A 14,581-nucleotide genomic window follows, 5' to 3' on the forward strand; every position below is an offset into this window, starting at 1 on the left:
GTACATATATAGTATATAGGCATATACTATATATGTATACATATATACTCTATACTCTATACTGTATAAAGTGTGTAGTTGTAAGTTGATTAGTGGTATACTGTGGTTACTTTGCGCCAAAGACCGTGACAGCTGTTCCGCCATTTGAGGCTTACGCAGAAAAACATCAAATCTGTGCCTGTGTTGCTGGACCAATGATGACGAAATGACCATATTTCTTACGTCATCATTTAGAGCTAGTCATACACATACACACCACATACTCTGGTCCCAGCAGATCAGGCACAATTTGCCATTTTATTTTTTACTGATTATGTATATAGTATACGTATGACTAGCTCTAAATGATGACGTAAGAAATATGGTCATTTCATCATCATTGGTCCAGCAACACAGGCACAGATTTGATGTTTTTCTGCGTAAGCCTCGAATGGCGGAACAGCTGTCACGACGGAGGAGACCGGGCGAAAACATTACTTGCGCGCTCTGCTTGCGCAAGTAAAGAATTCAAATAATTGTAGTGGAGTAAAAGTAAAAATGTTGGCTCCGAGATGTAGTGGAGTAGAAGTAAAAGTACTGGAAATTGGAAATACTCAAGTAAAGTACAAATACCTCAAAATTGTACTTAAAGTAGTACTTAAGTAAAAGTACTTAGTTACTTTCCACCACTGGGAGCCTCTTCCTTTGGGTTCGTAGTTCAAAGACAGATACACTGGAGATAAGCTCATATAATATTAATATTATGTCTGAAAAGTGAAAACCAGTCCAAAGGCAATGAATAATACACAATATCACAAATCAAGCCATGCAGTGTCCCTTTAAAATATATATTTATATATATATATGTTTTTGTAAATAATATACTGTCATTGCTGTTGGGAGGAAACCACCTAACTCCACTATTTTTCTTTTCATAAATCAGTGCAATTGAATTTACGTCACTGTGTTGGTTACAACACATTAAATGTGGTAAAAAGCGCTTCGAACAAAACCTCTTAACTCCACTGGACCCTCAAACTGTCTGCTATAAAGCAGCTAACTCCACCACCTCTCCCCCTCTCAAACGGTCTGCTATAAAGCAGCTAACTCCACCACCTCCCCCTCTCAAACTGTCTGCTAAAGCAACTAACTCGAGCACCTCTCCCCCTCTCAAACTGTCTGCTAAAACAGCTAACTCCACCACCTCTCAAACTGTCTGCTATAAAGCAGCTAACTCCACCACCTCTCCCCCTCTCAAACTGTCTGCTATAAAGCAACTAACTCCACCACCTTTCCCCCTCTCAAACTGTCTGCTATAAAACAGCTAACTCCACCACCTCTCCCCGTCTCAAACTGTCTGCTATAAGCAGCTAACTCCACCACCTTTCCCCCTCTCAAACTGTCTGCTATAAAACAGCTAACTCCACCACCTCTCCCCGTCTCAAACTGTCTGCTATAAAACCGCTAACTCCACCACCCCTCCCCCGCTTTGTTTTCAAAATGCTTTCCTTCATTTCCTGGAAAAAAAAAATCATTTTCTATAAAGAAAAAAACAAACAAACAAATCATTTTGGAGTTAGGTGGTTTCTTCTCCCTGACAGCAGAGACATATAAGAACCAAACCCACATTGTGATTAACAGATCGCCACAGTGTAGTAAAATGTGGCAACTCATTTTATAACAACTAATAACTAAAGAAAGAAAGAAAGAAAGAAAAAAACTTGTCAGTTCTTTCAGGTCAATTGACAACATTCAGACCGCATGGTGTTATTCAGAAAACTGTCAGGACTTAGAAGACATTTAGGTCTAGATGTGTTTAACCCATTCTGACCTGAGATCAGATTCATACGAGGTTTCCACTGGACACACACTGGTCTGATTAACCCATTCTGACCTGAGATCAGATTCTCTCTCTCTCTCTCTCTCTCTCTCTCTCTCTCTCTCTCTCTCTCTCTCTTTCTCTCTCTTTCTCCCCTTCTCTCTCTCTCTCTCTCTCTCCCCTTCTCTCTCTCTCTCTCTCTCTCTCCCCCCTCTCTCTCTCTCTCTCTCTCTCTCTCTCTCTCTCTCTCTCTCTCTCTCTCTCTCTCTCTCTCTCTCTCCCCTTCTTTCCTGTCTGTCTTCAAAAAAGCCAAAAGCAGCCAAAAACAACACAATCTTTAAAAAGAAAAGAAACATGAAGAACCATCTGGGTCCATCTGGGACCATCTGGGTCCATCTGGGTCCATCTGGGTCCATCTGGGTCCATCTGGATCTGGATGGCATTCTGTGTTCATGGCAGTTCATTCTGTGTTCATGACAGTTCATTCTGTGTTCATGGCAGTTCATTCTGTGTTCATGACAGTTCATTCTGTGTTCATGACAGTTCATTCTGTGTTCATGACAGTTCATTCTGTGTTCATGACAGTTCATTCTGTGTTCATGGCAGTTCATTCTGTGTTCATGGCAGTTCATTCTGTGTTCAGGGCAGTTCATTCTGTGTTCATGGCAGTTCATTCTGTGTTCATGGCAGTTCATTCTGTGTTCATGGCAGTTCATTCTGTGTTCATGGCAGTTCATTCTGTGTTCATGGCAGTTCATTCTGTGTTCAGTTCATTCTGTGTTCATGGCAGTTCATTCTGTGTTCAGTTCATTCTGTGTTCATGGCAGTTCATTCTGTGTTCATGACAGTTCATTCTGTGTTCATGGCAGTTCATTCTGTGTTCATGGCAGTTCATTCTGTGTTCATGGCAGTTCATTCTGTGTTCATGGCAGTTCATTCTGTGTTCATGGCAGTTCATTCTGTGTTCATGGCAGTTCATTCTGTGTTCATGGCAGTTCATTCTGTGTTCATGACAGTTCATTCTGTGTTCATGGCAGTTCATTCTGTGTTCATGACAGTTCATTCTGTGTTGCTGTGTTCATGGCAGTTCATGGTCGGTAGTGATCAGTCCCCAAAACGTCCACCAGATGGCAGCACAAAGGGCTGCTGAGCACATGGTCAGAAAACTGTTCCATAGATTTGGAGTCACACCAACGTCCTGAAGTCATTGTCGTGTTGTCTCTGTACACCTTAACCCATTCTGACCTGAGATCAGATTCATACGAGGTTTCCACTGGACACACACTGGTCTGATTAACCCATTCTGACCTGAGATCAGATTCTAAAAATGTCAGTCGTTCTTCGATTTTTCAAAAAATAGCAGACCTACAAGCTCGTAGCGCGCCACTCGGTGGCGCGCTATGAGCTTGTAGGTCTGCTTTCTTTTCAATAGCTAAAGCATAACATGATGCCGACACCAAAATGGGTTCAGAATGGGTTAAAAACCACGAACATGTGAATTGTGAACATCACAGACTACTGGTGCCCAAAAACCTCGCAGTGTTGGTGTTCTGCACAGAGCTGTGGGTTCAGTTCAGTCATGGAGCTGCGCCACAGAGCTGTGGGCACAGTCATGGAGCTGCTCCACAGAGCTGTGGGCCCAGTCATGGAGCTGCTCTACAGAGCAGTGGGCTCGGTCCAGTCATGGAGCTGCGCCACAGAGCAGTGGGCTCAGTCATGGAGCTGCTCCACAGAGCTGTGGGTCCAGTCGTGGAGCTGCTCCACAGAGCTGTGGGTTCAGTCATGGAGCTGCTCCACAGAGCTGTGGGTCCAGTCATGGAGCTGCGCCACATAGCTGTAGGTCCAGTCGTGGAGCTGCGCCACAGAGCGGTGGGCCCAGTCGTGGAGCTGCGCCACAGAGCTGTGGGTTCAGTCGTGGAGCTGCGCCACAGAGCTGTGGGTTCAGTCATGGAGCTGCTCCACAGAGCTGTGGGTCCAGTCGTGGAGCTGCGCCACAGAGCTGTAGGTCCAGTCGTGGAGCTGCGCCACAGAGCAGTGGGCTCAGTCGTGGAGCTGCTCTCTCATCTTGGAGGTGATCTCCTCTCTCAGCTCACAGTGTTTGTTCAAGTCCTTCACCTCCGACGGCAGGTCGCTGTTCCACACCGTCAGCACGGACTCCTCGTCTGAGGGGGACGCACATGTGACACGCACGCACACGTACACGCACACGCACACACACACACACACACACACACACACACACACACACACACACACACACACTACTATTTACCCACCAATGAGAAAACACTGCCTGCCAAGTACAAAAGTATGGCACTTAAAAGACCTGTCCTCAAACATCGACACACACACACATCACGCTACGAACATAAAGACACAACTGGAATGGCAATACAACTATTTCATAGTCTACTAATAATATTATAAGGAAATGAAATAGAATCTCTCACCAAAATGAGTCTTGTCCTGGGGAAACCTCCTTCCCAGCACCAGCACCACGTTCTTCCTGTTCAGCGTTTCTGTTGTTGAAAAAAAATCACACCTGTGTGAACTGAGTGGTGCAACTCCCCTCTCACCCCCCCTGTAATAGAGTGTCTTCTAGGTGAAAGATCATGCCACTGATTGAGAACATTATTTCCACCTGTGCTGATTAGCAACTTCCCCTGCAGCCTGTTGTAGCCTCTGAGTGTGCTGTGTGTGTTCAGTTCTGCATTAAGAGTCAAGAAGTAAAGACCTATGTTGAATGCTCTCCAAGTGTGTTATTTACAAGTCCCAGAATATTACAGTGGCGACGAGGATGTTTTCGAACGTCTCTGCGTGAAGGACTTGTTATATCCTGTACACTGGTCGTATAAAGGACATTGTTTTTTGTTAAGGAACCAGGTACATTTTTTTTTCTTCTCCTGCACATTGCCATGGCTGGACGCATCGGTCATGTGGATGTCTACGATGACTCAAAGGAGGATTTTGAGTCGTATGTTGAGCGTCTGGAGCAGTGGATGTTGGCAAATGACATTGCTGATGACAAGAGGGTGCCCGTGTTTCTTTCCGTGATTGGGGCGGACACTTACAAGCTGCTGAAGAACCTGGTATCTCCTAATGTGCCAAGTGGGATGGTTTATGCTGACCTGAAGAGAGCATTGGGTTTGCATTATAAACCGAAGCCGATTGTGATAGCTGAACGCTTCCGTTTCCAAAAACGTAACCAGAAGGAAGGGGAAGCTGTTTCTGATTATGTTGTTGCTTTGAGGCAGTTGTCAGCCACCTGTGATTTTGGCCGTTACCTGGACGAGGCGCTGAGGGATAGCTTTGTGTGTGGACTGCGCTCTGAGGCTGTGCAGCGCAGGTTGCTGTCAGAAAAGGATCTGACATTCCAGCTGGCCTGCGAGATTGCTATATCAATGGAGCTTGCATCAAAGAATACATTGGAGTTTGCAGGACACAGTGCACCGGCTCACCAGGTAAATGCCCTGTCAAGTACTCACACTTTTTCTGATAGGGGGAGGAAAGGGCAGTTCAGAGGGAACAATGACAACAGAGGAAGAGGCCAGAGAGTAATGAACAGAAATACTGGGGTGCAACAAGAACAAGCATGCTATCGATGTCTAGGGAAACATTTAGCACATGACTGCAGATTCAAAAATGAAAAGTGTCATACATGCTCCAAGATTGGGCACATCGCTCGTGCATGCAGAAGAGGCAATGTCACTTCTCAAACCCAGTATGTGGAAAATGAAGAAGATGCACCTGAAATAGATGATGATGCCGGTGATGATCTTTTTGGATTGTATGCTATATACTCTACATGTAGCCATGAGAAAGGTTACACAGTTGATGTTGTACTGGGTGACAAGAGCAAAACCATGCTACTGGATACAGGGTCAGCAGTGTCAGTGGTATCAGAGGAATTTTACCAGTCAAATCTAACCCGTTTCCCACTAAAGCCAGCCTCCAGATTGAAGCTGAAATCATACTCAGGCCAAATAATCCCTGTTTGTGGGTACATAATGATACCAGTACAGTATGAGAAACAGCAAGTCACAGTACCTCTTGTCATTGTTAAGGGAAAGAGACCATCTCTGATTGGCCGAAACTGGTTAAAGAAACTACAGCTAAACTGGAAGCAGATTTTCACAGTACACAGTGTGCTAACAGCAGCAGAATGGAATCCCAGGGTCCAAGAGGTGGTACAGCGACACCAGGCAGTGTTCTCTGAGGGTCAAGGATGCATTAAAGGGTTCAAAGCTAGGATTCGCACAAAACCTGACACCACACCAATATTCTGTAAAGCACGTCCAGTTCCTTATGCGCTAAAGGAAGCAGTAGAGAGAGAGCTGGACAGATTGGAAAAGGCAAGAGTGATCTCGAAGATTGAGACAAGTGAGTGGGCGTCGCCCATAGTCACTGTGCCCAAGGCTGATAAAACAATCAGAATATGTGGAGACTACAAGGTCAGTGTCAACCAGTGTGTAGAAGTGGAGACATACCCACTACCCAATGCTGAGGATTTGTTTGCTACTTTAGCCGGGGGAACCTCATTCAGCAAACTAGATCTATCACATGCCTACCAGCAGCTGCAGTTGGATGAAAGGTCAGAAAAATATTTGACCGTTAACACTCACAAGGGACTGTACAAATACCACCGCCTTAGCTATGGTGTTTCCAGTGCACCTGCAATTTTTCAGTCAGTCATGGACCAGATGCTGCAAGGGCTGGATCGTGTGACATGTTTTTTGGATGATATCCTCATCACTGCGTCCTCGGAGGAGGAACATTTAAAGAGGCTGGATGAAGTGCTCACACGTCTGGAAAAACATGGGGTCAGAGTGAAACTGTCCAAGTGCCATTTTTTTCAGAGCAGTGTTGTGTATCTGGGACATCGTATTGACAAAGAGGGTCTTCACCCCACGGATGACAAAGTGGCAGCCATAACGAAGGCACCGGCACCAACAAATGTCACAGAATTGAAGTCGTTCTTGGGGCTTCTCAATTACTATTCCCGGTTCTTGGAAAACCCGTCTACCGCTCTAAAGCCTCTGCATAACCTGCTAAAACGAGATGTGAAGTGGGTTTGGACTGCTGAATGTGCTAAAGCGTTTAATGATGCTAAACAACTGTTGAAGCAGAATACAGTGTTGGTGCACTACGACACGCGCATGCCGCTGAAGCTTGCATGTGATGCATCGCCGTATGGAGTTGGTGCTGTGATCTCCCATGTGATGGAAAATGGAGAGGAACGACCTGTGGCTTTTGCATCGAGGACTCTGTCCGATGCTGAAAAGAAGTATGCCCAGATTGAAAAGGAGGCGCTTGCCATCATTTTTGGAGTAAAGAAATTCCACAAATATTTGTATGGGAGAAAGTTCACTCTCCTGACAGACCATAAGCCATTGTTGGCAATCCTGGGGCCGAAAACAGCCGTTCCAACATTGGCAGCTTTGAGGATGCAACGTTGGGCTCTCATTCTCATGGCGTACAATTACGTCATTGAATACAAGAAATCAGCTGATCATGCAAATGCTGATGCTTTGTCACGCCTTCCCCAAGCCTCGGGTGACAACACAGCAGAGGAGGAAAGTATCTTCTATTTCTCTCATGTGGAGGAATTACCAATCAGTGCAAACGACATTGAGAATGCTACAATGAAGGATCCTGTTCTTAGCAAGGTGTGGAGCTACACAATGAATGGCTGGCCTAATCATGTGCAGGATGAAGCACTGAGACCGTACTTCATGCACAGACAGGAGTTGTCAGCGGAGCAAGGCTGCATTCTCTGGGGCCAAAGAGTCATCATACCCCCAGTTCATCGACAGAGAGTACTGGAAGACCTTCACCATGAGCACCCAGGTATCTGTCGTATGAAGGCTCTTGCCCGCAGTTATCTCTGGTGGCCAGGCTGTGATGCTGATATCCAAGAACTTGTGCAAGGGTGCTCGGTATGCCAAGCAGTACAGAAAATGCCAGCGGTGGCGCCGCTGCACCATTGGAGATGGCCAGAAAGAGTGTGGCAGAGGATTCACATTGATTTTGCTGAGAAAGACAAGCAGCATTTTCTAATTGTCATAGATAGCCACTCCAAGTGGTTGGAAGTTTTCCCAATGTCCTCCACAACCTCTCAAAACACCATTGTGGTTCTGAGGGGCCTGTTTGCTGCTTATGGCCTACCAGAAGAGTTGGTTTCGGACAATGGCCCGCAACTAGTGTCTAAGGAGTTTACTCAATTCCTGCAGAGTAATGGAATCAGACATACTGCCGTGCCTGCATACCACCCTGCATCAAACGGACCGGCAGAACGGTCTGTACAGATCCTGAAGCGAGCTCTGACAAAAAATGTGCTGGAGGCGGATGGTCAGGCTTTGTTGTCGCTCAGTCACAGGTTAGCAAACTTCCTGCTTATGTACCGCAGTACACCCCACACTGTGACTGGTCGGACCCCAGCTGAGTTGTTCCTGAAGCGCCAGGTCCGAACCCGGTTCAGTTTACTGAAGCCTGAGCTTGCCAGAAGGGTTGAAAAACAACAAGCCGCACAGAAGTACCATCATGACCGTGGAGACTCTCCTGTTCGTGTTTTCAGGGAAGGAGAGGACGTCCGCATTCGAAATTTCAGGGATGGAGTCGAGAAGTGGATTCAGGCAACAGTTCTCAAGAGACTGGGACCTGTCACTTACTTGATACAAGAGGGACAGAGACAGCGGACAGTACATGTGGATCACATGTTGCCATGGAGAGAAGCTGTGGGCAGACCTTTGCTTACGTTGATTCCACCTGCTGTAGTGGGTGTGCCCCCTGTACCATTTTTTCCCCCCAGTTCACCAGTGAGCGAAACAGCATCCCCTGTTCATACAGAACCACCTGAACAGGCTGTTGGGGTGCCATCCTCAACAGGGTTAACCTCTGAAACAGATAGTTCACCTGTTAAACGCAGGTACCCAGAGAGAGCTAGGGTACGACCACAGAGACTGATAACTGATTAAAGTGACTTATCTTTCCCAGGCAGTATATTAAGATCTGTGCTGTTAACCAAATGTTATGCTAATTGCATTATAGAGGGTGAGAGATTTCTGTTGTTACTAACTGTTATTTTTGACAGCATGTTTCTTTTGAATTGAAGACATGAGGCATTGTTTTTGTGTAATTGTAAATTGCTGCTTAAATTCTAAAAGGGGAGGAGTGTAATAGAGTGTCTTCTAGGTGAAAGATCATGCCACTGATTGAGAACATTATTTCCACCTGTGCTGATTAGCAACTTCCCCTGCAGCCTGTTGTAGCCTCTGAGTGTGCTGTGTGTGTTCAGTTCTGCATTAAGAGTCAAGAAGTAAAGACCTATGTTGAATGCTCTCCAAGTGTGTTATTTACAAGTCCCAGAATATTACACCCCCCCTCTCCTCTCTCTCTCTCTCTCTCTCTCTCTCTCTCTCTCTCTCTCTCTCTCTCTCTCTCTCTCTCTCTCTCTCTCTCTCTCTCTCTCTCATTAGCAGGCAACAGTGCAGCACTAATAGTATCTCTCTGGCACAACAGCGCCCCTAATGGTACTAATAGTCATATACTGGTGCTCATGGCACCAGTATATAAAAAAGAGACATGAAATAAGCCAGTCTACAGACAGGAGACCAGCATGATACCGACAGACAACGTTTGACATTATTTTAAAGCGCAAATAACATGCATTTTGAAACCGCTTTTAATATTTAATAATCATATTGTCTATGTCCCTCAAAGTTATTTCTAATGGTTTGAGCCTCAATCACCACTCTGATATAACTAGGCCTTGTCAATTCTTTCTGGACTTTGAAAGCAGTTTTAGCTGCAATACCACAATGTCCTGAGGTGGTGGGGTTGCTGATATGCAGATTATTTAATATTTGAGTCATTATAATACTGATGCTAGATAAAACCAGGCTTGTTTCCATTCCATGCCAGCTTGGAAAATCAACAATGGTGGACATTGTAAACAAAGTGGAAATGCAAATTTGGAACTCAAGACTGAAGAAGAGGAGGAATTATACAAAGTAGGGTGACATTGATGACATCACGATGAGGCCAAAATCAGTTGAGCTGTTCCTGAGAGCAATTTCCATTAAAACACCCATATGACATGAAGGCCTAATTGTTCAAAATTGGTTATTTGTGGGGATAGAAAACACACATGGGAGCCCCAAAAACACAAAAGAAATTGGAAAAGTTGAATTTTATGTTATAGGTCCTTTAAGGCCTTCCTGCTAGGCGGCGGTGGTTCAGGGGGTAGAGTGGCCGAATGGGAACCGTGAGGTTCCCGGTTCGATCCCTGTTTGGGCTCCCCCAGAGTTAGTGTCTAGACTGACCTGTGACCTTTAGACTGACCTTTAGACTGACCTGTGACCTTTAGACTGACCTTTAGACTGACCTGTGACCTTCAGACTGACCTGTGACCTTCAGACTGACCTGTGACCTTTAGACTGACCTGTGACCTTCAGACTGACCTGTGACCTTTAGACTGACCTGTGACCTTCAGACTGACCTTTAGACTGACATGTGACCTTTAGACTGACCTTTAGACTGACCTGTGACCTTTAGACTGACCTGTGACCTTCAGACTGACCTTTAGACTGACCTGTGACCTTCAGACTGACCTTTAGACTGACCTGTGACCTTTAGACTGACCTGTGACCTTTTAGACTGACCTGTGACCTTCAGACTGACCTGTGACCTTTAGACTGACCTGTGACCTTCAGACTGACCTGTGACCTTCAGACTGACCTGTGACCTTTAGACTGACCTGTGACCTTTAGACTGACTTGTGACCTTTAGACTGACCTGTGACCTTTAGACTGACCTGTGACCTTTAGACTGACCTGTGACCTTCAGACTGACCTGTGACCTTTAGACTGACCTGTGACCTTTAGACTGACCTGTGACCTTTAGACTGACCTGTGACCTTTAGACTGACCTGTGACCTTCAGACTGACCTGTGACCTTCAGACTGACCTGTGACCTTCAGACTGACCTTTAGACTGACCTATGACCTTTAGACTGACCTGTGACCTTCAGACTGACCTGTGACCTTCAGACTGACCTTTAGACTGACCTGTGACCTTTAGACTGACCTGTGACCTTCAGACTGACCTTTAGACCGACCTGTGACCTTCAGACTGACCTGTGACCTTCAGACTGACCTGTGACCTTCAGACCGACCTGTGACCTTTAGAATGACCTGTGACCTTTAGACTGACCTTTAGACTGACCTGTGACCTTCAGACTGACCTGTGACCTTCAGACTGACCTTTAGACTGACCTGTGACCTTCAGACTGACCTGTGACCTTTAGACTGACCTGTGACCTTTAGACTGACCTTTAGACTGACCTGTGACCTTTAGACTGACCTTCAGACTGACCTGTGACCTTCAGACTGACCTGTGACCTTCAGACTGACCTGTGACCTTCAGACTGACCTTCAGACTGACCTGTGACCTTCAGACTGACCTGTGAGCGTGGAGGAGACGATGCAGCGCACCGACTGGCCCCCGGGGCCCGCGGGGCCCATGATGAGCTGCAGCGGCTGCAGCTGCTGCAGCTTGGAGACCTCCAGCAGCAGCAGGAAGCCCCCCCGCGTGCCCACCCACAGCGTAGTACCGCCGTGCGCCAGCAGGGCCTTGATGGTGGCGCGGCCCCACCCCCCCGCCCCCGAGGAGGGGGAGGGCTCTGCAGGGGGGGGAGGGGCCTCGCCGGGGGCCCCCCCGCCCCTCCTGGCCCTCCAGCCGGGGTCCTGTCTGGAGAGAGAGAGAGAGAGTTTTATAAAGTACTGCCGAAGCAGAGAACCCTCCAGGTTAGAATAAAGTCCTTACGGTGCAAAGGCTCGAATATACAGGTTGAAATGAAGGAAATGGCAGCACTCATTATGTATGTCCTTTTCATATGAATGTATTTATATGATACACCTGACAGGGGGGGGGGGGGGGGAGTTTCCCTGGTTGGACGTAGCGCGTGGAAGGAACACGTTATTCCAACCAGTTCCTTTCCCCTCCATCAGGCGCCCCGGCTGGCCAGGGGGAGGCAGTATAGAGACCAGTTCCTTTCCCCTCCATCAGGCGCCCCGGCTGGCCAGGGGGAGGCAGTATAGAGACCAGTTCCTTTCCCCTCCATCAGGCGCCCCGGCTGGCCAGGGGGAGGCAGTATAGAGACCAGTTCCTTTCCCCTCCATCAGGCGCCCCGGCTGGCCAGGGGGAGGCAGTATAGAGACCAGTTCCTTTCCCCTCCATCAGGCGCCCCGGCTGGCCAGGGGGAGGCAGTATAGAGACCAGTTCCTTTCCCCTCCATCAGGCGCCCCGGCTGGCCAGGGGGAGGCAGTATAGAGACCAGTTCCTTTCCCCTCCATCAGGCGCCCCGGCTGGCCAGGGGGAGGCAGTATAGAGACCAGTTCCTTTCCCCTCCATCAGGCGCCCCGGCTGGCCAGGGGGAGGCAGTATAGAGACCAGTTCCTTTCCCCTCCATCAGGCGCCCCGGCTGGCCAGGGGGAGGCAGTATAGAGACCAGTTCCTTTCCCCTCCATCAGGCGCCCCGGCTGGCCAGGGGGAGGCAGTATAGAGACCAGTTCCTTTCCCCTCCATCAGGCGCCCCGGCTGGCCAGGGGGAGGCAGTATAGAGACCAGTTCCTTTCCCCTCCATCAGGCGCCCCGGCTGGCCAGGGGGAGGCAGTATAGAGACCAGTTCCTTTCCCCTCCATCAGGCGCCCCGGCTGGCCAGGGGGAGGCAGTATAGAGACCAGTTCCTTTCCCCTCCATCAGGCGCCCCGGCTGGCCAGGGGGAGGCAGTATAGAGACCAGTTCCTTTCCCCTCCATCAGGCGCCCCGGCTGGCCAGGGGGAGGCAGTTTTAATTCACCCAACGTATTTAGCGTTACATTGCGTGCGTGCCTGCGTGTGTGTGTGCGTGTGTGCGTGCATGCGTGCCTGTGTGCGTGTACCTGATGACGGCCCCACAGTCCATCCGGTCCAGTGTGTGTGTGCGTGTGTGTGTGCATGCGTGTGCCTGCGTGCGTGTACCTGATGACGGCCCCACAGTCCATCCGGTCCAGTGTGTGCGTGTGTGCGTGCGTGTACCTGATGACGGCGCCACAGTCCATCCGGTCCAGTGTGTGCGTGCCTGTGTGCGTGTACCTGATGACGGCGCCACAGTCCATCCGGTCCAGTGTGTGCGTGTGTGCGTGCGTGTACCTGATGACGGCGCCACAGTCCATCCGGTCCAGTGTGTGCGTGTGTGCGTGCGTGTACCTGATGACGGCGCCACAGTCCATCCGGTCCAGTGCGTGTGTGCGTGTGTGCGTGCCTGCGTGCGTGTACCTGATGACGGCCCCACAGTCCATCCGGTCCAGTGTGTGTGTGTGTGTGTGTGCGTGCGTGTACCTGATGACGGCCCCACAGTCCATCCGGTCCAGTGTGTGTGTGTGTGTGTGTGTGTGTGTGTGCGTGTACCTGATGACGGCGCCACAGTCCATCCGGTCCAGTGCGTGCGTGCGTGTGTGTGTGCGTGTGTGTGTGCGTGCGTGTACCTGATGATGGCGCCACAGTCCATCCGGTCCAGTGTGTGTGTGTGTGTGCGTGCGTGTACCTGATGACGGCGCCACAGTCCATCCGGTCCAGTGTGTGCGTGTGTGCGTGCGTGTACCTGATGACGGCGCCACAGTCCATCCGGTCCAGTGTGTGCGTGTGTGCGTGCGTGTACCTGATGACGGCGCCACAGTCCATCCGGTCCAGTGCGTGTGTGCGTGTGTGCGTGCCTGCGTGCGTGTACCTGATGACGGCCCCACAGTCCATCCGGTCCAGTGTGTGTGTGTGTGTGTGTGCGTGCGTGTACCTGATGACGGCCCCACAGTCCATCCGGTCCAGTGTGTGTGTGTGTGTGTGTGTGTGTGTGTGCGTGTACCTGATGACGGCGCCACAGTCCATCCGGTCCAGTGCGTGCGTGCGTGTGTGTGTGCGTGTGTGTGTGCGTGCGTGTACCTGATGATGGCGCCACAGTCCATCCGGTCCAGTGTGTGTGTGTGTGTGCGTGCGTGTACCTGATGACGGCCCCACAGTCCATCCGGTCCAGCATCTTGTCGCTCCGTCGGTCCCAGAGCTCCACGGTTTGCCCCCCCGCCCTGCTGAGGAACAGCAGTTTGTCCTGAACGACCATCCTGGACACCGAGGCCTCGGAGCTGAGCCGAACCGCCCAGCGCTGCCTGGAGGGGGGGGGGAGGGGGGGGAGGGGGAGGGAGGGGGGGGGGGGGGGGGGGGAGGGGGAGGGGGGGGGAGGGGGAGGGAGGGGGAGGGGGGGGAGGGGGGGTTAGAAAACTTCAGGGCACTGTGCCTACACATGTTGCGACCGATCTTCTATCTTACCCCACCCCCTTAGATAGCATTTCTCTAGACTTAGATAGCATTTGATACAGACTTATAGCATGTTATGTAGACAGCACTATAATTGCATTGTATATAGTCATAGCACGCCATAGTACATAATTATGTATAGCATAGTAGTATAGATGGTAAATGGTAAATGGTGCATTTATATAGCGCCTTTATCCAAGGCGCTTTACATAGATTGTGCATTACATTCACCCATTCACACACACACATTCACACACCTTTACATAGACTGTGCATTACATTCACCCATTCACACACACATTCACACACCTTTACATAGATTGTGCATTACATTCACCCATTCACACACACACATTCATACACCTTTACATAGATTGTGCATTACATTCACCCATTCACACACACATTCATACACCTTTACATAGATTGTGCATTACATT

At 49.2% G+C, this 14,581-nt stretch overlaps 1 protein-coding gene across 1 annotated transcript in view; it reads right to left on the reverse strand.

Annotated features, from left to right (window-relative positions):
* Window positions 1–3,281: 3,281 nt before the first annotated feature.
* Window positions 3,282–14,581, reverse strand: part of lrrk2 (leucine-rich repeat kinase 2) — a 191,666-nt gene continuing 180,366 nt past the window's right edge. Inside the window, exons 47-50 of the mRNA XM_083762898.1 lie at window positions 13,832–13,993; window positions 11,258–11,544; window positions 4,249–4,317; window positions 3,282–3,960 (exon numbers count right to left, since the gene is read on the reverse strand). Of these exons, the coding sequence (XP_083619024.1) occupies window positions 3,839–3,960; window positions 4,249–4,317; window positions 11,258–11,544; window positions 13,832–13,993 (640 nt within the window). The 3' untranslated portion in view covers window positions 3,282–3,838. The remainder of the gene's footprint in view (window positions 3,961–4,248; window positions 4,318–11,257; window positions 11,545–13,831; window positions 13,994–14,581) is intronic.

The sequence above is a fragment of the Protomyctophum parallelum genome, assembly GCF_964188405.1.
Source record: "Protomyctophum parallelum genome assembly, chromosome: 4".
Classification (NCBI taxonomy): domain Eukaryota; kingdom Metazoa; phylum Chordata; class Actinopteri; order Myctophiformes; family Myctophidae; genus Protomyctophum; species Protomyctophum parallelum.